Below are 26,939 nucleotides of genomic sequence, written 5' to 3'. Positions count from 1 at the left end.
ACACATCTAGGGAGCGGTTGTCTAAGATGAGGGTCTCATAGTCCATCCCCAGTCCTTCTGTGAGCGAATGTTAAGAGGTGATGACCAGGGCTGAAGAGATGGCCGAGTGGTCAAGAGCACCCACACGCTTACTCAGGCTCACGAATGTCTAATTCCAAGGGATCAGACTCTCTTCAGGCCTTCATAGGCTCCTGTACATACATCGTCTGCTGTAAGTTCACACAAGTATACATATATAAAATAAAATTTCACAAGAATGAAGAAGATAGTGATGAGCACAGTGTGCCTGAAGGACAGTGTCCCCAACACCATCCTACACAGGAGCACACAGCAGTGACCTCCTTAACATGTCAGTGTTGTACTCGAGAAGCTTGGAATTAAAGAGGTATTTAAGACGGAGGTTCTGAGGTCCTCTGTTAGAAGTCCTTTCTTATGGCACAGAATTCCTTGGGAATTACTTTTGTGAGCTTCAAACTTCTCCCGATAACGTGTTCCTATTTCAATCCATACCAGTCTTGCAGTAATTTTAGCTGCCTTTTCTCTGTGAGCCCTGCCACTGTGCTAGCACCAGAGAAACAAGCATCCCTTTCTCTGAAGAGAGAGCGAGGCACAGCTTTAGTTGTTGGTTCCCAGCCTTCCTAATGTGATGACCCTTTAACACAGTTCCTTGTGTTATGGTGACCCCAATCACAAAGTTATTTTCATTGCTACTTTATAACTGTAATTCTGCTGCTGCTCTGAATCATGAATTGTAATATCTCTGTTTTCCAGTGGTCTTCGGCAGCATCTATAAAAGGGTCATTGAACCCTATACAAGGGTCACTGGACACCCCCAGTGGTCTTGCCCCGCAGGTTGTGAACTGCTGGTTTATTGTTATTCAGATTCTGCTTGAAACTTAGAAGTTTGTTAATATTTATTGTATTTCCACAGAAAAATCCCATAGACGCACCTGGGAGAATTTGGGACTAGAGCCTTACAGATGGCATAAATGAAGACAGTGCTTGTCACATTTATGAATTATAGTTTTGAGCAGCAGCACTTTTGAATGTCAGTTGCCACTGTTTGGAGAGTTGAGAATGTACTTCCTGCCTCCGCCTTAATCTGGCCAGTCAGGTTTATTCTTGCTGAACATCATCTTGCTCTCCTCCCTGGGGAGACAGTGGGTTAGATTATGAGGCTTTCATCTGCCATTTTGTTTTATTTTATTCTATCTTTTTGGGGGATTGATTTTGTGATCTCACTATATAGACTGTGCTGGCTTTGAACTTAATGATCCTCCTGCTTCAACCTCCCAAGATTGATTTGCCATTTTCTTCCTCTTTTTAAAATTTAATTTACTTACAGGCAGATCTCTGTGAGTTCGAGGTCAGCCTGGTCTACAGAGTGAGTCCAGGACAGCCAAGGCTATACAGGGAAACCCTGTCTTGAAAAACAAAACAAAATTATTTATTTAAATAGTGTGTGTGCGTGACATGCACACCCGAGCATGCCAGTAACCCTATATGCATATGTGTGCAGGAATCCGCTTTCGTGTTAGTGGAGTATATTGGACACCATCTTCTACAGGTCTCTGCTTGTTCCCTTGAGATGGGGTCTCACACTGAATCGAGAGCCCCACCATTTCTAGATAGGATAGCTGCGCACGCGCGCACACACACACACAGCACGGGATGTATAGGCACATACCGCCATTCATGCCCAGCTGTTTATTGGGGTGATGATGATCTGAGCTCCATCTCCCCAGCCCTGGACATCTTCCTGCATCCGCTGCCATTATTACACACACTCCTGGGCTGTGTGTCTGAGACACATTTCAAGGCCGTTTAGTTTTAAGATTTCAGGGGTAAACAGCTATACCCAGATATTCCTGGTGTGAGGATGAACAGTGGCTGCTTCTTTCCTTTGAAAGGTTTCTGAGATGAGCCGACAGTAGACAGGTTAGCAGGAATAAAACAAAGTGGCAGATGAAAGCCACAGATACCTGCCCGCTGCCTCTCTTGGGAGGAATACATCATGATGTGCAACAGAGCAAATGTATTTAAATTGCACAGGAAGCAACCTCAGGTTAGTGGCTACACATTAACCTGTGTACCCTTTCCTGTCCAAGAGAGAGGTCGGTTTTGAGTGGTAGTAATAAATGTTCATTAGAGGGAATGAGTAGGCCTCGAGAGCAGAGTGGCTTATACGATTCTGTCTGGAAGTGAGTTGGCTGGGGAGACAGACAGCAGCTTGTGACAGCCCTTCACAAACAGACAGTTGTAGTTACAGACAGCCTTCTCTCCTATGACACGCAAGGATGGTTTCATCTTTAGGCAAAGAAGGGAACGCTGGAGTGGAGCTGCTTCTAGCCTCCAAGAGGCTACATTTAAAAATTAGTATAATAGCTGCTGAGTTTGGGGTGGTGTTTCCCGGCTCCTTTACCTGGATGGGAGGATTGGTGTGGTGTTCCCATGCTCCTTTACACTCCTTTACTTGGACGGCTGAGTGGTTTTCATGTGTTTGGTTAGTGTTTCACAGCTCTTGATTTTGGTTCTGCTTTCTCATAAATGATTGTTACTGAAAAGGAAAAGAAAAAGTAGATTCATAGATACTCAAGAAGAATAACCCCCTGTTCTTAGGAAGGGAGAGGATTAATTAGCACTCAGGTCTTGGAGCTGAGTAGCACCCACAGATTAGAGCCAACAAGAGTGCTGCTCCGGCTCCCTCGAGGTCTGCCTGTGGTGTGTTATTAGGAACTGGAGTTAGTCATGAGGAGCTCTGGAATGCTGCCATTTGCTTGATTATGTAAGTTGCAAATTTTAGTGAAGTTTTTAAAAAGCATTGTCAAGTATTTTGAGAGCATTCCACCCCAGAATTCATAAAATTATCGTGGTAAAAAGGTACCTCTCCGTCCATCCTGGCTCAGAGGATAAAGGGAGTACTCTATCCTCTCAGGCGCTTGCAGTGACTTCCCATCCCTTCATTTAAATATTGTGGTGCACTTTGTACTTGAGGTTGTCCTCAGCATCTTACAGTCTTTCTGCTGAGCCTTAAATAATGGCTGAATCTTAGTCTTGGCTGTGTTGCCCCTGAAATGTTTTGTGTATGCCTGCCTACCTCTTGAATAGAGCCTGAAGAATGTTTTTATTTCTAAAAAAATCAGGCAATGCATTTAATTTGTTTGGGAAGGTGCATGCACTGTGCTTTTCTGTGGTATCCATGGATTCCAAGCTCTTCTGTCCTCTCTTTCTCCTGGGGGGCAGAGGGGAGCTGCCGACACTGGCATTTTCTGGCCTGATTTTCCCAGTTATTGATTTGTCTCTGTGAAGTGAAGTGTACATCATATCAAGTAGGTATCCGTTCTGCACCCTTGGCAGATGGGCTGTGGGGACAGTGGGGCCTTTTTAGAAAGGGTCTAGCAAAGAAAGATCTTCTGTGGCAGGCACAGTTTTTTGTTTTTGTTTTTGTTTTTTTCAGATTGTGATCAATGCCTCGAGACAATGTATGAATAGAGTCAGAGCCACAGATGGCTTTGCAGTCGTATGTGAATCTGTAGACGTGCAGTTCGTAAGATTACCTGACCCTGTCTTTTATTTGGGGGAAATATGTTGGTACAATACTCCTGGAAAATAAGCAGAAAATCGTCTTACTTTGATGACTGTATGAAACAAATATAACGATAGATCTGAGTCTCTTTGCTGCTTTCACCAAGTTTATCCTTGATTAAACTGTTTTCTCTGTAGGGTATTTTGAGATTCCTTAAATGAAAACATTTTTTTTTTCTCTGTTTCATGTTTAAAGGATTTTCAGCCAAGGGCGGGGGGGGGGCATCTTTTTTTTTTTTTCCCCCAGGAACATTCCTCTTTGTTCTTCAGGGCTCAGCTGGAGCCACACGGTCCCATCATACACACTCATTGGACATACTCACCGCTTGTTCCTTGCTTGTCCTGTAGTTATGAAGTCTACATCACCTGTCAGACATTTTGTTACAATCCTGTATGGTATTTTCTTTAATCGTTTCAGGACGATGAGGAAGTTTTAATATCTCAAGATGCTGTTAAATTGGAACCCTGTGTTTTCAAAGAAGCCCCTGGCTCACTGTGCTGCCCTGAGGCAGCCCTGGGGCCAAGGTCGGTGTTCGTGCTTGCCAGGGTCACAGTGCTCCCGGGGCTCTTTTGGGTATTTTGTGGCACTTTGTAACTCCTGCCTGCTGCCGCCTGCCCTAATCCTGTGAGTGATGGGCTCTTCTGTGAGCTTTTGGTCCCAGTTGAAGCACTTGGAAATGTCGCTCTGTCGTCTCACCTCTCACCCACAGTACCAGATCATACTTGTTTAAAAAACGTGTGCTACTTACTCGAGAGCTGGCGGTTTTCTTCATGTTGACATAGACTTAACATGGTGTCAACAGAATACTCCCCTCTCTGGGGCTGTTATTTAACAGTTGTGTTTAAAACTCTATCAAACTGCTGCTGTGTTTTGTCGGTAGCCATGTGTTTTGTTTTTGTTTTCGTTTTGTGTTGCTAGTGATTGAACCAGGCATGTGTTAGACAACTGCTCTATCCCTGAGTGAAATCCCCAGCTCTAAAAAAAAAAAAAAAAAAAAAAAAAAAAAAAAGATTGCCCTCGCTGAGTAAGGAAATCCTCCATCCATTCCTTTCATGTGAGGATTGCATCTAATAGCGGTAGCACGTGCCGTACGGCAGCAGGGTTGTAAGCGGCATATAGGCAAGTAATTTAAGACAACAGAGATTAGAAGGTGAGGCTGCCCTCCGGTGTCTCTGTTTTGCAGGAGTGGTGAATGTGTTGCTAACGACTCCGCTCTGGGTGGTGAACACCAGACTGAAGCTGCAAGGTGCAAAGTTTCGGAACGAAGACATTATACCAACTAACTACAAAGGCATTATCGGTAGGCGTCTTTGGGATGTGTCCTTTGTGTTTGAAATCTGCTTCCACAGTAAAGCTGCCAAGCAGACAGCCCACACTCCAGCAGATCATCGTTGGTGTGTCTGTGGTGGGCAGGGACTCAGCCCTGCACACTCTCTCTTCAAAACACTGGCACACCAGAGAACACTCTCACCTGTGCCCCTACTTGTGTCTCACCTGCTGTTAACAAGCCTAAGACTAGGGATGGGGGGGGGGAGAGTGTGAGCTTTTATTATTTATTTATTCATTTATTTATTTATTTATTTATTTATTTATTTATTTATTTATTTATTGCAGTGCTAGGTATTAAGCCCAGGGTCTCAAGTATGCTAGACAAGTATTCTACTCCTGAGCTATACCCATAAACTAAATTTTGTTGTTTTGGTTTGGAGTTTTGATTTGTTTTTAAGTCTCTTCTAGCCTGGGCTTGCCTCAAACTCATAGCTGAAGAACTTGAACTTCTGATCTTCCTGCCTCCACATCTCAGTGTTGGGATTATGGGAGTCCATCACAGTGCCATGCCAGAACCCATGGCTTTGTATATGCTAGGCAAACATGGGGTTTTTTTTGAGACAAGAGTTTTGCTGTTTCCCAGGTTGGCCTTGAGCGCAATGGCCTAGCCTGGTCTGCAGGTCGTATCAGCCCTCCAAGTGCTGAATGACAGGTGTCACCCACCACACCCATCTTGCTCCTGTCTACGATGTAACCTTGGCTGGCCTCAACCTTGAGGTCCTCCTGCCTTTTAGCCTCCCAGTGCTGGTGGTGTGGGTGTTTGCACCATAACCAGCCCAGGTTAATATTTTTAAAGAATGTACACTCTTTAATCTGTAATGGTGCCTTCGGATAAAGATACTATGAGCATAGCTGATGGCTTTAAAGTTCTGCTTTTTCAAGGCAAGATCACACCTGGCTTTGAAGTCTTGATCTTCCTGTCTCAGTCTCCAGAATGCTGGGATTGTGCCTGGCTTCTGCTTTTTAGTAGAGTCGCATGGCCAGGCTCTCTTTCTCGTTCATTTCTCTTTGTAACACAAGTGTTTTTTTTTTTTTTTTTTTTTTTTCTTGTAAGTCCTTCATTATAGATGCTAAGAGACTGTTTTATCTTGTGTTATGCTAGGCCTTGTGAAATATACGGTTTGTGGTTTCCAGTGCCCGGCGTGCTGACAGTGCAGCATTCCAAACCCGGGGTTGCCAGGAAAAGCATACTGCTGGAGGCTGGCATCACATTCTGATGGTTATTAAACAGCAGTTAACCACAGTGCACGGCAGTCCACCCCTGCGGTCTGAGGCAGGGAGATACAGGGCCACACTGGGTTACATAGCAAGAACATCTTTAAGACAAACAAACAAAACCTAGATGAACAGAAATGTACCTAATTAGGGAATCGGCCCCAAAACACCGTTGAATGGAGGATGGTTTCTGTCTGGGCCCATTTGAACAGAATAACTGTCTTTTTCTAGTTAGGGCACTGTCGTGGTGCTTTTCAAAAGCCTGCCTTCTTGCTTAGATGCATTCCACCAGATTATTCGAGATGAAGGGATCTTGGCTCTGTGGAATGGCACCTTTCCCTCCTTGCTGTTGGTCTTCAATCCTGCCATCCAATTCATGTTCTACGAAGGCTTAAAACGGCAGCTTTTAAAGAAGCGGACGAAGGTAATCCCTACTTTTAAAAGTGTGTGAAAGAAATGCCTGTTTCCTTGCTCCATTGAAATGGTTCCTCCTTTGCTGTCCAGCTCTCTTCTCTGGATGTGTTCATCATTGGAGCAATAGCCAAAGCGATTGCCACCACGGTCACCTATCCCATGCAGACGGTACAGTCGATTCTGAGGGTGAGTGCTGGGGTTCCCCCTAAAGTAAATCCAGTGACACCTGAAATACATCCTGAAACCTTAAAAGCAATTCTGCGGGTTATGCCTGAGTGCTTTGGCCTGTTTTTCCCTGTGTGCCAGTCTCTGCTAACCAGGCTTCTGGCTGGCTCTCCGCATGTCATGGAATGATTTTTACATTGTAATTTCTTAGTAATATGTTGTCTCAGGAAAACCTTATGTGTGAAGAGATTCCTCAGGGACCCCAGGACAACCTGAGCTTGCTTCCTTCTCATGCACATTGTTTGCCAGGTGCCATGGAGCAGATGACCCTTAACTCCCTTAGTTCCCTCATTAAACTTTTCCAAAGCACTTTCAGATCTCAGTTTTTCCACACATTTGGTTGCTTATACATTCAGACATTTTCAGGCACTCTTTGAGAAGCTGGGGGGTCCAGCATGGTCCCTGTCTTCAAGGAGACAGCAAGTGAAAGAGCCAGGTCGTTATCACAGGCTGAATCAGCCCTTTAGGCCGGAAGAGCACTGGTTACTGATGAGGCCGCAGTGTGGCAGGATGGCTGAATGCCCGCCTCTCTGCGAGGCACACTGAAGTCCGGGTGCAAGGGAATGTGAAGGGGAGGACAGTGCTTCCCAGATGACTTGCCAAGGCTTGCTTCATCTTAGGAGCTGGAAGGAGGCAGCTGTGGCGGGGAGTGGCTTTCCCAGCAAGAAACCGGAAGAATTACAGGAAAAGTAGCTGTAGGTGAGGAAAGTGGGTGGGAAGATTTTAGTCTCAGCCCAGCAGGAGGCCTTGGAAGAACTTTTAAGTTGATGTACATTCTGGAAGGCCAGTGTGGATTGGTCAGCTGATAGGGAGGGGCAGGGTAAGAGTGTTTGCTCTGTAAGCATATGAACCTGAGTTCAAATCTCCAGCACCCACTCCTGTGCCTATAACCCTAGCATGGGATCTTAAAAGCTGGCTAGCCAGCCAGCTGAGCCAATACTACAAGCTTCTGGGCCAGTGAGATCCAGAAAAGACAACAGAGGCCCTGTTTCGCCTCCCCCTGCACACAGGTTCATCCCCACCCCCAAGCTAAAGAGAAGGAAAAAGAGGGCCCAATTGGGTAGGAGACCATTTTGGTAATCCAGGTGGGACCATGATAGCCCAGACTAGGTGAGCGGCAGTGGAGACAGGATGTGGACAGATTCAGGATCTGTGCTGGGGCTTGCTGTGTTGCTCAGTATACAACTATACCGGGGCTTACTTAGCATGTTCGAGCTCCTGAGTTCCATTCCCAGCACAACCAAAATATTGTTAAGAATCTGTTCTGGAGAGAACATTTGAAGGATTTATTGCTAGAGAAAATGAAGCTGGTATATCAGTTAAAAGCACTATTCTCCATGAAAAGTGTTTTTGCTAATGTCCAATTTTTGTGTAAATCCCTTTTGATGGAAGGGATTCCGCTAGCGTTCACATAAATGTTTTTAACACATTTGTGATACATGATTTGAAGAGTGTAGACTGCAGCGATTCTGACTGATCAGTGTTTACCAGGCAGACTGTCTTAAAGACCTGGACGTTTCCACCCCGACCCCCATGTCACCACCCACATCGTCCCAGCCACATGCTTCTGCTTTGTTTTTGTCTGTACGGGTAGAGTTTTCCCATAATTCTCTGTGAAACTGAAAGTTATGATGCTGAGGAGGTAGATCAGTGCGGAGGGTATCTATTTCAGCATATTGAAGGCCTTCACTCCATCCCCAGAACAATTTAAAAAATGCTTTCTTTATTGAGAAGGATTTTTATTTTGATTTATTTAATTGAAAAAGAGAATTAATAAAATCAGTGGTGCTAACTGGATATGTTTATTATCAAATGCTGTGCTATGAGACGTTACTCCAATGTAATTCCCTAAGCAGAAGTTAAGATAAAGAGGGGCTGGAGTGATGACTCGATGCTTAAGGACCCAAATGCACCTCCCAGCACTTCCCAGCTCACAGCCTCCTGTAACTCCAGCTCCTGGGAACCTAACACCCTCTTCTGGATTCCATGGGCACCAGCACTCCAGATGTGCACCTACACACACACACATACACATGACGAAAATAAAAATAAATCTTTTTAAAAAGCAAAATTAAGATTAAAAAAAAAACCCAGTGATAAATAGTAATTATCTCCTTTCTTTTCCTTCCTTCTCAGTTTGGACGTCATAGACTAAACCCAGAAAACAGGACACTGGGGAGTCTCCGGAATGTTCTCTATCTTCTTCACCAGCGAGTCAAGTGAGTGTGAGAGATGCCTCCTGTCCTGCCTTCCCTTTCTGCAGCCTCCTCTTCCAGGATGGACGGGTGGGGTGGTCGCATGAGCTGTTCTTGCTCTAGTGCAGCAGCAGCCTCCAAACCATCCCTTGTGTTCAGGTTTTCCTTAGTTTAGGAGCGTGGTGATTTGATGGCAGTTTGGAGAATTATGGGAAAGTTCAGGTCCTTATTCCTTGCTAGTTATAAATATACAGAACTCCTTTGGGAAGGGAACCCCCAGGGCTAGGAGTAGATCTTTGTGGTGGAGCCTGTCCTTAGTATGTGCCCAGTTCTGGATTCAAACCCTAGCACCAAGAAAAAAATAAAGAAGCCAGGCATCGTGGCCCGCGCCTTTAATCCCAGCACATGGGAGGCAGAGGCGGGCTGATCTCAGTGCGTTTGAGGCCAGCCAGGTCCTATAGAGCAAGTTCTAAGACAACCTGGGCCACATAGTGAATGAGACTGTCTCAAAGTAAATAAAACAAAACTCACCAAGTTAAAGCCAGTTAAATGTAAAAAAAAAAAAAAATTACATATTTACATATATGTAAAAACCAGTTTCCCTCTCTTTTTGTTCCTCTTCCAAGAGGTAGTTGCTGTAAAGTATGACATTTCTAGAGAATTACACGAAACATATGTTTTCAGTATATATATCTGCTTACTGTTTTGTTTTTATTTTTTTTGAGGCAGAGTCTTGCTCTGTAGCCCTGACTGGGCTAGTACTTGCCAAGTAGACCAGGCTAGCCTCAAACTTGAGGCATCGTCCTGCCTCATTTTCTCCTGTCTTGTAACCTGGGCATCACACCCGTCCCTTGCCATTGACAAGCATCGACTTGTACTGGTTTCCTGTCGTGTAAATCACTGTGACGTATTCACTAGTGCATCTACTGATGACTGCCTCGGCTGTCTGAAGGTTTTTTTTTTTTTTTTTTTTTTTTTTTTTTTTTAACAGTCGTTGATTAGTGACGACTATAAATGAGCCTTGTACAATTAAGCAATCATAATTATAGGGTGAGTCCTATATGTGGAATTACCTAGTTAAAAGAATTAGAACATGTAAAATTTTGACATTTTATAATTTCAAAAGTCATGTATTTAGAGACATTGCTAATTGACCTCCAAGAGTGACAGCAATTAAAAGTTTTGCCAGCACTGAGAAGGTTAAGGAAGATGGGCGTAGCTAAGGGGTTTAACTAAGATGATGTCAATTGGAAATTGACGAGGCCCTATAATTTGCAAATCAAAGTGTTCTCACATCTTGTTTCTTGGTCTTGTTTGGTCCTCACTCAGCCCCGCAGAAAAGTGGTTGTGTTCCCATTTTGCAGATCTTTGGAGAAAACAGTCCAACACTAGAGAGAGGCAGAGCCAGGTGAACGGCTGGCTGCCGTTGCTCTGCAGGAGCTTGTTCTGCAGTGACGCCACGCTGTCCAGCAGTGTTGTGACTGCTGCACCGAGCACAGGAAATAGCGCCAATGCTACTGAGAACCCGAGTTTCCCATTGTTTCAGTTTTTTCAGTTTTCTTTTTTTTTTTTTCCGAGACAGGGTTTCTTTTATAGCCTTGGCTGACCTGGAACCAGCTCTTCAGGCAAGCCTGGCCTTGAACTCAAAGAGATCCTCCTGCCTTTGCCTCCCAAGTGCTAAGATTAAAGGCACGCACCACCACTGCCCAGCCATTGTTTTAATTTTCGTTTGCCATATCTGGCTTCTGGTTACTGTCACTGACAATGACATAACATACCAAGCCTCTCCAGGTTTATGTGATTAAGAAACACTTGAAGGGCTGGGGAGATGGCTCAGTTCATGAAGTGCTTTCATGAGAACCCACAAAAAAAAAAAAAAATACAGATGTGGCAGTGGTTATTTGCTCTGAGCTTTGGGTTCTAGCCAACAAGTTCTCTGAGGAGCTCTTAAGTCCTGGTCCCCGAGCTGACATGCTCCTCCTCACCACCTGGAGGAGCTTGTTGGACAGGCACATTTTTTGAGTCCTGTCCCAAAGTTTATGAGTCAGCCACTCTGGGAGTGGGCCAGCAGATCTGTATTTTAACCAGCAGCCCTGGGTAACTCAGGTTCTTGTTGAATGTCATTTGCACCCTAGGACCAAATGTACAGGCGGGTCTGAGAATCAGACAGCTTTTCATTTTCGTCTCTTCCGTTAGCTCTATGGAGGTTAAAATCATCTAAACCAATTAATGGCTTTCCTACCACTTAGGGGCTGTTCAGTTGAAATACCTGAGTTGGGACCCATTAAACTTAAAAGTTCTTAGCTCTCTGGTTTAGGGCATTATGATGGTTTCAGAAACTTTCAGAGTCTGTATTTTATTAGTGCTGTGTTGGCAGCATCCCACTAGCTAGTGACAACTATAATAAAGACAGTATCGATGGCCCCTCAGTACTGAGCTTCTTCATCTGTCCCTCGTGCCTTCAAAGCTCGGAAGTCTTCCAGCAGCAGACTGTTGGAATTGAAAACCTCCAGTGCTTGTTTTGATCCCAAAGAGAAACCCTTTCAGAGAAAAACTATCAGGGCAGCAGATCTCTCTAAGATTTAAAAAACAAAAACAAAAACAAAAAAAAACACAACTTTTTCCCCCCAACCTCCTTTCTTTTAGGCGCTTTGGAATAATGGGACTCTACAAAGGCCTTGAGGCCAAGCTGCTGCAGACAGTGCTCACGGCTGCCCTCATGTTCCTTGTGTACGAGAAACTGACAGCTGCCACCTTCGCCGTGATGGGCCTGAAGAGCACACAGAAGCACTGAGCCCTGCCCACGGGACACGAGGCACACGCGCTGCACGGAGAGAAGAGGCGAGGATCTCCTTGCGCTCTGGTTCCATCCACACAGACATTCCTGTCACTGGCTGGAAAGGCCTCAAAGGCTAACCAGGGAGGATAGCCAGCTGAGCCTATTGCCAACTCAGTGTATGGTGTTTGGCTGGATTTGGGGGTAGAGGGTAGACTAGTTTGAAAACCTGAAGGTGGAAGTTTGTGGGTGTTTATTAGTTTTTCTCAAGGGGAATGGACTTTCCGTCTAAAGCTTTTCTCAACTTTGCTGCTTGTTTTCTTTCCCAAAATGCATTCCCGGGTTCCAGACAATTCAGTGACATGATTCTTCTCAGATACTTCTGTGTGTCTTAATCTTGGTAAAGAGTTCCCCACTGAAAATAACGTCATGACTATGCCAGGGGCATGACTTTATTTCTGTTTGACTCTTTTCATCCTGTTTAAAGAGAGCTGAGAGCTGAGTGAGCTATTTATCCTGTGGGGGAAATGAAAATTATTAATCCTAAATGATTTTTCTTAAAATTTGCAAACATTGGTTATTCATTAGTGTTTGACATAGTTTTTGTTTAAAATGCGTATTTATTTTGAATTGTCTTTTATTACAAAAAAAAAGCCTTGATGTTCTATGTCCATTCATACAAGCCCCAGTCAGACAAGCCTCAATAAATTGTCAGCACACACACGAAAATCATTCCTGAAAGTTGCTCTTTGCTAAGGTGGTAAGTGGGTGTGTCTGGTGTTTTCAGTGAGAGTGGCCCGGGGGGGGGGGGGGGGGGCGTGTGTGAATACTTGGTTCCCAGCTGGTGAGCTGTTTGGGAAGGGTGAGGAGGTAGAGGAGGTGTGTCACTGGGGGCTGGCTTTGAGGTTTCAAAGCCCACACCATTCCCACTTGGCTTTCTCTGCCTCATGATTGTGCCTCAAGATGCGAGCCCTCGGCTGCCGCTCCAGGGCCGCGCCTGCTCACCTGCTCCCCGCCACGGCGGTCACAGATGGTCTGAAACCGTAAGCCCCACAGGAGACGCTTTCTTGTGTAAGGTGCTTTGTTCGTGGTGTTCTATCATAGCGATGGACCAGCAACTGAGACAGCGCGCAGCCGGGCGGTTAAAGAAAGATGGTAAAAGTGCACTGAGAGGTAGGTGCCTCGTGTGGACTCTCTTCCCTGGCAGAGTCTGCGTGGACGCGGTATTTTCAGAAGCATTTGATGCAGGTTATTTCTATTTGAAAGCGTTCCTTAGAGTCCTACTACTGTAAAATATGGCCCATCAAGCAGCTGATGGCATCAGCTGAGCGTGCGTTAGGCTTGCAGCCCAGGCCCTCCGAGTCATATTTTGTAGTTTAACAAGATCCCTAGCTAATTCCCATCTATAATAGAGTTCAGGAGATCTTAGGGCCTCTGGCCCAACAGACGATGGGATTGGCTTCCATTACGGAAGCCAGATAAATATTTCTCTCAAAGGAAAACTAGACTGTTGTGGGAAAGACGGACTCTGAGAAATCTCAGTATCTCATGTCATCAATTCCTTCCCTCAGAGCACACAGCAGGAGTGGATACAGATAGCTCCATCCACCCATCCACAATGCAAATTCTCTTCGCATATATAGAATTCTTTATTCCCGGCCTCTTGGGTAAGATCAAGTGTGGCTTCCTCTTAGTAGAATAACTTTGATTGTTGTGGTTTGGTTTTTGTCTCTCTGACAGAATGACATACTGTTTGTAAGTAAGTCTGTGTTTTCAGTCAGTCACAGAGTAACAGGGATTCTGTAGATTTCAACTCTGTGTGGAAATTTCTCGTGTTTCCTCTTCCTCCATTGTGGTGACTTCAGAGTGTGTGGTTATTAAACTAGTAATGACTGAAGGGGTTTGTGGTATTCTAGAAAACAAAAATTAAGAGAGCTAGACTGAGCTCTCGTTTCCTGGTCCCATTACTATTGTGTGGGCGGGCATGTGTTGGGGAGGGTCAGAGCAAGTGGAAGCCACGGGCTGCCATTGGCTATCCCCTTCAGGCTCTTTCCACCTCATCCGTCACTAAACCTGAAGCTCACCTATTTGGCTAGAGGAGCTGGCAGGTCCCCAGGATTCACCTATTTGCACCTCCCCGGTGCTGCTGTTGTAGGCATGCCTCGCCGTGCCAGATTTCTGTGTGGCTCCTGGTGCTTGAACTCAGGTGCTTGTGCTTGCATTGCTGGCTAAGCCGGCTCCCCAGGGCCCCTCCCCCCCGCCATTACTGCTTTTTATTTTACTTCAAGGTTTGGGTGTCTCTGTTGGAGGTCTTGGCTGGGAAGCAAGAGACTGCTGTTGGGCTCCATGGAGGAGGAGAGTGATTTAGGATGGTGCTAGGGCACCATCATGAGCACTTTAGTTCTACTCTTTACTTTGATTCTTGGGTATTGATCTCAGGGTGTGATCCGTTAGAATCACAGGATCTGTCCGTTAGAATCATCTCCAAACCAAAGTATATGGCTCAAGTAAGTGTCCATGGAGTGAGAATGTATTTGATACTTCTTTTTTCTTTTGACATTTTTTTCTTTTTGAAACTTACAGAGATCTGCCTGCCTCTGCCTCCCTGAGTGCTGGGTATTGAGACAGGGTCTTACTTTGTAGCTCCGGCTATTTTGGATCTGACTGTGTAGGCTATGCAAGCCTCGGACTCACAGAAATCCATGTCTCTGCCTCCAAATGCTGGACTCAAAGGCATCACCTACCCCTCTTTCTCTGGTCTTATGAGGGACAGTTTAGTAATGAAATTTTCTGTTCTTTGAGAAAGGGGATAGGCTCAACCATTGAAACTAGGTGATAACACCTAGCTTTGTAGCCTTTAGTTAGTAACAAGTTAATTGAGCATGATAAAGAGCTGGTGTCCATTAGAAGGAATGTGGATTGTTTTCCCTCTGGACTAAAGTGTAGTTTCTTTAAACTATGAAGATTAATAACTTTAGAGATAAGCTGGGCTCCATGGCACACACCTGTAATCCCAGCACTCAGGGAGGTAGAAGCAGGCAGATCTCCATGAGTTCAAGACCAGCCTGGTCTACAAAGTGAGTTGAGGACAGCCAGGGCTACACAGAGAAACCAAGTCTCGAGAAAAACAAAAAAACAAAAGCAAAACCCAAACCTTAGAGATTATATGAGCGTCCCTGCAGTGGAATTGTTAATGTCTGCAAGTACTTAGTCTCTGCTTTGAAGTGGGCACTGATATTTCTCCCTTGACTATTTTACAATTAGCTTGGAAGTGTGGAAGACAGACCGTACCCCGAGAACATGGCAGTGGGAGTTAGAAATCTGAGATTTTAGTCCAGGGGTTGCAGATTATGTCATCTCCTTGCATTTCATGCTTTGCTAAGTGAAGATAATAATACTTCCTGCCCTCCTCAGACGGTGTGTGAGCGCTAACGATGTAAGCTAAATCCCTGTATGGCCATGCAGTGGGGACCGAGTGAAACTCGCGGCAGTATCCAGATTTAGAGCAATTTCCCTTCTGAAGCTTTTGCTCTTTGTCCTCGTATCATCCCAGTCTCTCTGTGGAGTAGACAGCGAGTGACAACAGCCCCATTTAATTAACAAGGAAATTGAAGCAGCACTGTCGGAAGCCTTGCCTAGGTAAGTCCAGGGCTGGAGCTGAGTTTTCTGTGCTCTGATGGGCGATCAAGAGAACGTTCTGGGGTTAGACAGATTGTCACACAAACCGAACTTTTGGAAAACTCGGTTTCCTCGACTGTGGAGTGGAGTTCTTTTCTCTCTCTCCTTCTGTCTTCCTTCCTCCCTTCCTTCCTGTATTACTTTATTTTGTGTGTATGAGCGTTTTGCCTGTACATGAGTCTGTGTATCCCTTGCAAGCCTGACAGAAGAGGGCATGGATTTCCTGGAACTGGAGTTACAGGGAGTGAGCCATCTTGTAGGTGCTGGCGGGAGCTGAATTCAGGTCTTCTGGAGGGACGGCTCATGACCACTAAGCCACCACTCCAGCCTGGAGCGAAGTTCTTGATAACGCTAGCTAGTGGGGTGATCACTAGTGTCAAATGCAATCACTCTGCTCGCCTTGTAAGGGCTTTATAAACAACAGCGGTAACTATGACTATCACTGATTAGGGATAGATGTCTGGATGTAAAATGCAGGGTTTTTTTCACACTTACCCTAGCTCCCAAATAATGACACGGAGACCTTTGTGTTTATTAAATCTTTGGGCACTAAAGCTGGGCAGATACACTGGCCTGGCCTACTTCCCGGCCACGTGGCCTCTTACCTGCCTTCTTAGTCTCACTCTGGCACCTCCTTGTCCATCTATGTCCTAATGTCGACTCCTGCCTCTCTCTGGCCCCACCTGGGATCCTCTCACTTGGACCAAAGTCCCGCCTTAGCCTCTCCTGCCCAGCTGTTTGCTGTTCAGCTCTTTATTTAACTGGTCAGAAGGTGATGGAGAACAATATTTACAACATACCAAGACAGGAGATGCTTCAGAATAATGACAGTGTCAGAGTCTGGACTGCACCCAGATCTCTGCATACAGAAATCAGCATTTGAATGCACAGTGTACAAATACCTCCGCAGTCTGGGTAATCTAGCTGTGGTTGTTTAAGAGAACACTGCGGATTTTGAGCCACACCTGGGCTGTTTCCATCCTTTTGCTTCTGTTCCTCCAGAGAACATTGACTAATACAAACTGTAGCACCAGGAGTGGTTCTGAAGAAACAGAATTGTGAGCATGAGTTTCTCTAATGGTCTTGGTGGTATCTGGAGCTGGCCCTCCAACTGGATGAAACCCATGCTCACTCAAGACTGTTCTGATGGCATGGAGAGCCCTGAAAGTCCATGGTGTGAGCTATTTAAAGAGCTATGCAAGCTAAGTGCGTTTGACAGGCCTGATTCATCTCCTGTGAGAAACCAGGCATTTGAGACTTTATATAAAAACCTTTGAACATTTGTGGGAAGTATAATGATGCTGCCTGCTCCCTTTAATATCTTTTAATAAAGTTAACAGAGAAAGAAAAAAATGAGTTGCGTGATAAACTTGGTGATTCCCAGGTATGCAGAAATAATCTAAAGGTTCCTGCGTGTGCCCGGGAAGAGAATCCGGCAGCCATTAGAACTCAAGTTGCAGAAAAACCAAACCCAAACCCTCCTTACACAATCAAGCTGACTTACAGTGCACATGTAATTCCCAGCCTTGGCGGGTGCCAGCAGTTAAAATGAGAGCGCTGATTATAAAAGAACGGGATCCTGTGTCTTGGGTTGGCGATGCGTGGGAGCACCCTAAGGAGACTGGCGTTGAATCCTCAGATTCTCCTGGGCCCAGTCTGCCTGAGGAAATAGTCTCCTGATCCTTAGCCGAGGATGCATTCCCCACCGCCGCAATATTACCCAAAAGAAGTTAATGAATTTGTTAACGCGTTCGAGCAGATGTCTGGGGAATATCTGTGGGGATGGATTTTAAGGGAGCTGAGATAGCGGTGGAAGGAGTGGGAAGCTAGAGCAGGTTTAGTTTGTCAGTATGCGCCCTGGGCAAAGATTCTGGGTTTACTGCTGAAGCTTTCATAGTTAAAGGAACCAAGAGTTTATTTGGTTTGTTGGCCGAGCATCTGCGAAAAGCTGCCCCGCTAGAAGGAGCTGGAGATGCCTGTTATTTTTTGGCTTAGTCATGAGCGATTTTTAAGTCTCGGAGAAACCGGAATGTTTGTGTGGTTTTGTTGTTTAAAACCTAATCAGAAGACAACGCCCTTCACTAATGCTGTGAGGCATGGAGTGGTGAGACGGGCACACTTGAAAAGCTTTGTCATTGCCCTCCTTGTGCCAGGCCTTAGGGTTGGAGATGCTGCTGCTCGACTGGGTGAATTAAATGCAGTGTGTCTAATTGGGCACTGGACTAACAAGAGGGATTGTAGTTACCGTAATGGGGCACTGGCAAAGCAGTGTCTGTAATGGCCTGACTCATAATGGAATGTCAGGGCAAGCATTGTTTATAATGGCCTGACTTGTAACGGGCAGGCACTGTTTATAACGGTCTGATTCTAACGGGCAGCACAGGTAAAGTGATATCGATAATGGCATGACTCAGGCAGACCTATGCGATCGCTAATCTAATCAATCATGGTGTTTCCTTTTATTTATTTATTTTCTTTAAGACAGGGTTTCTTTGTGTAGCCTTGGCTGTCATGGACTTGCTTTCTAGGCTAGGCTAGTCTCAACTTGCAGAGATCCTCCTGCCTCTGCCTCCCTGAGTGCTGGGATGACAGGCATGTACCACCGAGCCCCCCTCATGTTTCCTTTAGTGAAATAGATTGAAGCCTACCACTCCAGCTGCTGAGATACCCAGCTTCAAGCACTGAGCAACTTCCGGGGTCCTCCGTCTCTCGTAGGCTGATTCATCCTGTCGGTTCTGTTCCCCTGGAGAACACCGATTATTACGCCAGTTTGTGTCAAGTTGACAGGCAAGATTAGCCATCAGAGTGACACAAGTTTGTGAACGTTTCTATTTAAAAACAAAACAAAACAAAAAAACCCACAAAAGCTGGAGACGGTAATGAATGTGGAATATTTTTCATAAATAGAGAAGAGCAAAAAAAGAGAAGCAAAATGCGATTGCAATGTTTTCTTTCATTCAGTATTCAAATTAGGCTTCCCTCCCTGAAATTATCAGTTACTCGGTAACATGCTACATTCAACCATAGCCGAGTCACTGGCTGAGTGAGTGACTCACTCTCTAGAAAAGCCAGAGAGTGGTGGCTTTATGGAGCCAAATGCCACAGGGCTAAGAGCAAGCTCCTGCTGGCAAGGCATTGATTACCTGGCAGTGTCGCGTGTTGCCAGAATAACCAAGTCCATAGGAAGGCTCCCTTGTAAGGTATTTCTGTGTACAGCAAGTGTGAGCTGGCTGAGGTGCTTCAGGCTTGTTGCCAGTATCTGAATACAAAGGCCCTGTGTTAGTGTGAATGTTTGCCGGGTGCACTGAACGCAGAAGCTGCTCCAGTGGGTCTAATTAAACAGGAAAGAAAATTTCCTAGGGTGTATGCAGGAGAAGAGAAGAAAACGACACTTTAAAGTTACAGAATGATCCCTGGTGAGGTGGGGTCAGAGGGCAAAGGTCAAACAAGCCAAGTGATCTGAGTTTGACACACACACACTCCCCACCCGGAGCCCATGAAAAGGTGGAAGGAGAACACCAAATTCAGACTTGTCCTTTGACCTCCACATACATGCCTCTTTCCCCATGCATATGAACACAACAACAAGGCATTTAAAAAATAATAATAAAACTAGAGTAAAAACCAGGCATGGGGCAAGGGCCTGTAGTGCTGGCAAGCCCAGCACTTTAGAGGGGAGTGGCCAGAGGATTGGGTGTTGGTGGTGTCTGTCCTTGGCTACTTAACACGTCTGAGGAGAAAATGAGGCGTGCACACACAAAAATAACCCCTACCCCCTTACACACACACACACACACACACCATCAAGGAAGAGAGGACCAGAGTGAAACTGTCTTCTGGAGATGACAGGATTACTGCATTCATAAACTCAATGAAGCTGTAATTAACTACAAAATCATGGAACGCACAAAGATTCCTAAGCCCCACCTATAGCTGAAACGCTATGGGCTATTTTTTTTTTTTCCTCTGTCTAACCTAGCCTGACTTCAGATCCCTGATCCCCCTGCCTCCGCCTGCCAGGGATCACATGCATGCAGCACTGCATGGCTTCAGCCTGCTTTTATTCAGCCTCTGCACACTCGCTGGCTTCTGGCTTTCTGCTAGCTGCTCCGCGTGCACCTCATCCCTGTTTGCCTTAGACTTTGTGGAGCCCATTGGTAGAGCGGACAGCCTGAGTGGACCCTGTGTGCACACCATATGGAGGGCCTTATTAAATTGCCATTTCTGGTTTCGAGACAAACACTCTGCTTGTTATTTAAAAACCAGCTTTTGATTATTTGCCGCACGCAAGCACCTTGCCAACTTCTGGGATTAGAAAGGTAAATAATATTCAGGCTCAGCCCTTCTGATTCATTATTCAGTGTGGGAGTCAGGCAGACACCAACAGCTTAGACTTCTTCTGCTGATTATTTCTGATTAAAAAGAAAAGTTATGTAAGTGTTCAAGTCATTTTGTGGGGCTGAGAGCTCAGGGGCTGAGAGCATTTGCTGCTCTTCCAGGGGACCAACAGTCCACTCCCAGCACCCCCACTGGGCAGCTCATGACCACCTGCAACTCTAGCTCGAGAGCCAAGCCATCCTTTGGGTTTTGTGCACACGGACACTGAACACACGCATGCACACACTAATACACTTTTTTCTGTTGTTTTTTTTCCCCGAGTCAAGTTTTCTCTAGGTAACCTTGGCTGTCCTGGAACTCACTCTGTAGACCAGGCTGGCCTCAAACACAGAGGTCTGCCTACCTCTGCCTCCTGAGCGCTTGGGACTAAAGGCGAGTGCCACCACCACCAGGCTTAGTTATTATCATTATTGTGTGTGTTTGTGTCAAGGTGCTTGGGTTGAGTGTGGTGCCTGGCCAGAAGAGGGCATCAGATTCCCTGACCCTGGAGTTCCAAATGGTTGTGAGCTGCTGTGTAGATGTCTGGAATTGAACCCAGGTCCTCTGGAACAGCAGCCAGTGCTCTTAATCACTGAGCCATCTCTCCAGCCGCTGTGTCACTTTGTAGCTTGAGAGGCAGGATCCAACTCTGTTACAGACTTTGAAGTCAGAAGGTGAGGTTTGCCCTGGGAACACACCAAGCTTCTGAGTGGAAGATTGTCTCGACAGAGGCAATTTGTCAGAAATATGATGCTGCTTTCTTTTCTCTGCGTTAATCTGAACTAAACCCGGGCTGAAATGGAGGAGAGAGAAGAGCTGTGGTCCGGCGACCTGCACCCGGGGAGGGAGTGACCAGCAGCCCTGTCCTTCTTAGCAGTCTCGTTTACTTTAAACTTGGGTCTAATGAGATGGTGAGGTCCTTGAACTCATTGTGTGATTAAAACTTTTAAATCAATCATAACATGAACTGTTTCATTTTTCCTGTACAAGATCAACCAGCAGGACCAGCTTAATTAGATTTCCTGTAACTTACCATCCTTGACCAGATTGGCCGTTCTGCATTTTGGTGGGCGGGGGTGGTTGTGGTTATAGTTTTATTTTGTTTTGGGAGTTTTTGTTTGGTTTTGGTTTTGGTTTTTCAAGACAAGGTTTCTCTGTGTAGCCCTAGCTGTCCTGGAGCTCACTCTGTAGACCAGGCTAGCTCCAAACTCACAGATCTACCTGCCTCTGCCTCCCAGAGTGCCTCCCAGAGATTACTAGCGTGCGCCACCACACCCGGCCTGAGACCATGTCTTAAAAAATGAAACTAATAAAAATAAAAACGTTATTCATGTCTGCTATAATCTCAGCCCCCCCCCCCCCCCCAAGACAGAACCCAGTGCCTGGTGTACTCTGGGCGTGTGCTCTCCCACTGATGACTCATTTATGTTTACCATTGTTCACTGAGCAGTGTGGACATATTCTCTTCTCCTCTGCTTGGGAAGCTGCAGGAGAAACGGCAATGAGAAGAAAGACTGGGATGCGTGTTCTGTGGGCCTTTTACTCTCCCTAACAATCCTACAAGGAGTCACATGAGGCCTACCAAAGTAAATACTAGACAGGTCAGTAGCCTGAAAGTTCTCACCCAGCAGGTAGCTGAGATTGTAGACTAAAATATCGTAACAATCACTAAGCTACCATTACTTAGGCACCTCCTGTTTACCAGTTGGTGTCACAAAACCGTATGTGTATCTTTACCGAATCCTGTAGTTAGAAACTACTCTTACTGTACTTTCCACAGTTCCGTTCTCTGAGCTTTGGTTCCGTGTCTGCACTGTAATGGGAGTTTTGGTTTCTTTAAAAACTCAGTTATGTTATGTAAATATGTTTTTGTTTTAATCAAAGTGTGGGGTTTTAGTTTGGGCTTTAGTTTGTCCACAGCTGATAACTGCCTCCTGTGGGGTGTGGTTGTTGCCAGCTGGTAATGGCCTGCCTCGTGCAGCACAGAGAGGGGCGTCATCTAGGACCTGATAAATACAAGAGCCCAGAAAGAGAAAGGGCAGTATGTGTCTGTTTGGAGAGACCAGAGAGACGGATGGTGTGCAAGTTTGGGGCAGACAGAAAAACACTTCGTGGAGCAGTAGCTTGGAGGAGATTGCTTTCTGCATCAGCCGTTATGGAGATTGGTATAGCCCCAAAAGAATCCCTGGACTCTAAGCAGCTGGGAGAAGCAAAGGAGTCTGCGCCCCGTCTCCCCACTAACCTTCTCTCTCCTACTTAGGGTTGAGGGTTTGGAAGGGAGAAGCTTTAAGGAACCCCAAATAAAACAGAGTTCTAAAACTGAGTGTTACACTGCATAACTACTTACATCGTGTGACTTCGTTAGATATAATTTCTGCATGTTGGAATTCTTTATCATACTCCTCCAGTTTTTTGACAGGTAGCCCCGGGCTAGCCTCAAGCTCAGTATAGTGGTCTGAATGAGAATGTCTCCTATAGGCTCACATGTGTGAACGGTTTGTCTCCATTGGCTGAACTGTTTGGGGAGGATTAGGAGGCGTGGCCTTGTTGGAGGAGAGGAGTCACCTAGGCCAGGCTTCAAGGTCTCAAAAGACTCTGCATTCCCAGTTTGGCTCCTGCCTCCTGCTTGTGGGTCAAGACGGGAGCTCTCGTTTTCCCTGCCACCATGCCTTTGCTCTGCCATCATGGACTCCAACCCCCTGAAACTGTAAGGCTAATTAAACCTTTTCTTCTATAAGTTGCCTTTTTCTAAGTTGTCATGGTGTTTTGTTACATCATTAGAAAGCCTTGAATTTTGGCTTCTCCTCTCTCCTCCTCCGAAGTATGGGGATTACTGTCATGTACTTCTACGCCTGGGTGTGTGCCTGGGGAAACGTGCTAGGCAAACACGGAGCTGTGTCTCAGCAACTCTTCATCACTTCCTCACCTCTCTACGCCATATGGTTGCATTTGGTAATGAGCCTCTATGGAAAGGATTTCTGATCATGAAGGCGGTAAACATTGAAGATTTTTACAATTTTGCCTTCCAGTTTTACGAAAGAGCCCCCTTTTAAGAGAAAAACAGCTGCGTTTGCGTTTTGTGTTTTGTTTTCTGAATTTTTGTTTTGTTTAACTTTACTGTTGTAGCAAAGGAAAATACTTCAAGCCACCAGAGGGCATTGCAGCTAGCTTCGGCTACTAGCTTCATTATAAATCCTGGCCTCCAGAGGTGCCCAGTGAAATCTGTTTCCAGGAAAAGAAACACTTTCACATTTAATGAGCAGCCCAAAGAGGATCTATAGATTGTACTTGGACCACAAGAGCGAGCATTCCTGTTCTCTAACAGAAGCAAAGAACAGAGTAGGTGGTGCCTTGCTGAAATGTCATTCTCTTCCTTATTCCTTTTCCCAAGCATGTGCCTAAACTTTTGGATTGTCATCTGTGATTAATAATCTCTTCTGAATAGAAGATAAACTCAGGACCTCCCAGCATCAACGGGAAGTAAAGCAGAGACACAGAAGCTGGTCTTTGACTGGTAGCTGGTCTTTGTGGCTTTTATTGACACTAATAGAATCTCTTCACTGGAATGATGCAGAACACCTCCAGGTAGAAGCTGAAGCAGGCAGAAGAGCGACAGCAGCACAGAAAGTAGGTGGCATTCTGACAGCCTGTGAACTGAAAGTCAGTTGTGCCAGGCACAGTGGCACAGACCTTTAATCCCAGCACTTGGGAGGCAGAGGCAGGCATAAGACATATTTTAAAAAGCATCTTTTAGAATAGCTTTGGAAGCGAGTAGTCTGTGTCATTTCTTAAGGTAGGATTTGCACTGCCACACCCATGTGCAGAGGGACATGCCCGTCATGCAAGTCCCTACTGTGTGCACAGGTTTTCAGTGGCTAGAGTTCTGTCAAGTCCCTTCTTCATTCGTTTCTATCTCCTTCCCTCACCAGATGAAGAGCCCTGACTCCTCCTCATAACCAGGCCCGGGGCATCACTCTGGGTACCTTGTAAATGCTCCTCTGTTAAGGATGTGTGGAGTAGCTGGGGAATCACATCCTGTCGGGTATTCGGTTGGTTGAGCTAAATGAGAGTATCAGTGTATCATTTTGAGCATCAGTTCTTATGATGTAATGTATTTGTTTGGTTTTGGTTTTGGTGGGTTTTTTGTTGTTGTTGTTGTTTTGGTTTTGGTTTTGTTTTTCAAGACAGGGTTTCTCTGTGTAGCCTTGACTGTCCTGGACTAACTTTGTAGACCAGTCTGGCCTCAAACTCACATCATTTCTGCCTGCCTCGGCCTCCCGGAGTGCTGGGGTCACAGGTGTGCTCCACTGTACCCAGCTTGACATAGTGTTTTGCACAAGGTAAGTGTGGCTCCTCCAGATACAATATGGCATTTCTAGTCTGCCTTAGCCTGATCAGACAGAAAACTCTGTACGGAACAGGCTGGCCTTGCGCTCACAGAGACCCACCTGCCTCTAGTCCAGAGTGCTGGGATTAAAAATATATATTGTTGGCATATTTTTTAAGCTATTTTATTGGGTTCTTATACCTTCACCTCCCTTCCAACCCTTATTCCACCCTAATCCCTTCTAACTCCCCAACACTAGGTAGGAGAGGAAGGTTAGAGGGGAAAGAGGCCTTTGAGTTCTTTTTAGACTACTTCCTGCTGATGAGGGATGTTGAGTTCCTTAGGTCAAGTCCAGTCTTTATCTCAGGACATCTCCAACTTCTTGTCTCTTTTCTCTCAACTACTTGACAAACCAGCCTCAGCTACAGCAGGAACAGGAACCGGCAGAAGGAACAGCCATGCGCCTCCTCCCTTGGGGCTCTGGTCTTTTTATACCCTCTCTAGAGTCCCCAGAATTAAACTATCCTCAGCTGGCAGAATCACGCCTCTGCTAGAGCACGCTCCAGGCAAATCGGCTGCTGCTGTGGACAGTCTGAAGCAGCCCCATATCCCACACCTGGGATTAAAAAACAAAACGTGTTTACATAACATAACTGTTTTTTTTTTTTTAAGACTCCAAAATTCTCACTACAGTGTGCTACCAAATCCAGCCCTACTTCATTCCCTTGGTGTTTCCTGTAGGTAGGTCCCTTTTCAGTGCTAGGAATTCAGTGCTATACTCACATGCTGATAGGTGCTCTCCTACCGAAGAGACACCAAACCCCAGCACTGGCATTGCTCTTTAAATTTAATCCCATTGTGAGCAGATAGGAATACAATTAATCTTGGGGAGGGGGGGTTCATATATTTAATATATTTCTTAGGAATTCCCTGTCTTCCAGTGTAGATGGCTTTTATGTTTTACCTGATCATTCAGACTAGAGCTTAAGTACAAGGTTGGACACAAGTTATAAAAACAGACATTTTGTCTTGTTCCTGATGATGGGCAAAAGCATGCATTCTCACACTGCTGAGTGTGATGCTGGCTGTGGGTTTTTCAGAGGCCCACCTGCTTAGGGGTACACACTGATAGACTAACCACCAGCTTTCCCAGCATCATTTCTTTGTTGCTGCTTTGCAATAAAATGTCACTGCTTTGTTTTGTTTTTAACTGTTTTATTAAATTGTTCTCAAAATGCTGCCGATCCCTGGCTACAGTAAACATAGTAGGGTGTATCTAATCCAGTTGTTTCTTTTTGATTTGCTTTTTTTGATTTGATTTTTTGTTTTGTTTTTTGAGACAGAGTTTCTCTATGTAGCCCTGGCTGTCATGGAACTCACTCTGTAGACCAGGCTGGCCTCCAGCTCAGAGATCTGCCTGCCTCTGCCTCCCAGAGTGCTGGGGTTAAACACACGCACCACCCACACCCGGACTTAAGATTTATTTTTTTTATGTCTGCGTGTATGTGTGTGTGCTTGAGCATCGATGTGCGCCCCTGCATGCGGGATCCAGCACTCAGCCAGTTGTTGCTTTAGCACCTCATTCCAAGGTGACTTGGCCGCTGCCACAGAAGACAAATCTCGCCCACCCCCATTGGCTGCTCTGTCCCTTCAGAGGCTCACTCCAGACTGGGGAGGGATCAGGCTTGCCCAGCGTGGTACAGTCTGGGTGGTTTTGCATTTCTGTATCTGCTTTTTCGCAAACACGAGTTGTGCTTTTCCTAGGTGTTAATTAGGAACTAATTATTATTTCTTGCCCTTCATGAGTCCACATCTGAGAACATTCTCTGCCTCCAGTGACTTGCTGAGGATCAGGCTGCTGGAGAAAACTTTAGACATTTCTACAAAGCAAGAGAAGTAAACGGAGGAGAAAATTCTCCTGGATTAAAGTTCAGGGGCTTTTCAGGACCTGTCTGTGTACTTATGTGCCTCTGAGGTCCCAGGCTCAGCTCTGCTCAGGGTGAACGAGTCTGAGAGGTATCACTATAAACTGCGTGGAATTGGTTTCTTTATTTGTTGTTTTTTGTTTGTTTGGTGGGGGGCTTGTTTAGTCCCTTGTGCCTCACCCATACCTGTAATCAGTTTTTATTAGTTGACCTCTCCCCTCTCGTCTCACTCATCCAACATCTGACCGTTCATCCCAGCATTATTCACAGCAGCCAACAATGCACATAACCTTTTATCAAATCACAGGCAATGATCACATTAATTTGTACAACGGAGCGAGCCACAGCTCCATGTGACAACGTGGACAGCCACGAAATGCTGGTGCAGTCCTCGACGTAGGGCCTGGTTCCGACAAATCTCAAAGCACTGTTAGAAATCAAAGCAGCGCTTAGCCGTGGGGGAAGACAGCAAACTCGACCAAGGCAGGACGAAGTGAGGAGGAGATGAAAGAACTAGCAAGCCAATGCTCAGGCACAGGAGAGGGGACAAGTCTGGTGGTGCATGCCAGCAGTCCTAGAACTTGGGAGGCAGTGGAGGCAGGAGGATCGCTGCAATCAGGTTCAAGGGCAGCCTGGTCTGTTTATTCAGTTCCAGGCTATATCACAAAATGTTGTCTTGACAAAACTAAAATTAAAAGAGTAAAGGTCATGAGGCCTTTCGAGTAGGGAGCCTGAAGCAAGATGAGCCTGATAACACACACACACACACACACACACACACACACACGATAATCAGAATTACTAAAAGAAATTAACAGATCCAGGCCAGCAAGATGGCTCAGTGGGTAGAGGCCCTTGCTGTCACCAAGCCTGATGACCTGCATTTTATCCC

At 45.7% G+C, this 26,939-nt stretch overlaps 1 protein-coding gene across 2 annotated transcripts in view; it reads left to right on the top strand.

The window, feature by feature from the left end:
* Positions 1 to 12,469, top strand: part of Slc25a17 (solute carrier family 25 member 17) — a 35,292-nt gene extending 22,823 nt beyond the window's left edge. For both annotated transcript variants that reach the window (XM_055603056.1, XM_055603057.1), the window contains exons 5-9: positions 4,770 to 4,886; positions 6,409 to 6,554; positions 6,635 to 6,730; positions 8,906 to 8,988; positions 11,611 to 12,469. In XM_055603056.1, the coding sequence (XP_055459031.1) occupies positions 4,770 to 4,886; positions 6,409 to 6,554; positions 6,635 to 6,730; positions 8,906 to 8,988; positions 11,611 to 11,758 (590 nt within the window). In that variant the 3' untranslated portion in view covers positions 11,759 to 12,469. The remainder of the gene's footprint in view (positions 1 to 4,769; positions 4,887 to 6,408; positions 6,555 to 6,634; positions 6,731 to 8,905; positions 8,989 to 11,610) is intronic.
* Positions 12,470 to 26,939: the final 14,470 nt, after the last annotated feature.

This window comes from Psammomys obesus, unplaced genomic scaffold (assembly GCF_907164565.1).
Source record: "Psammomys obesus unplaced genomic scaffold, mPsaObe1.curated_primary_1811, whole genome shotgun sequence".
Taxonomy (NCBI): Eukaryota; Metazoa; Chordata; class Mammalia; order Rodentia; family Muridae; genus Psammomys; species Psammomys obesus.
Note: the sequence above shows the minus strand (reverse complement) of the source record. Positions and strands in the feature narration are given on the sequence as shown.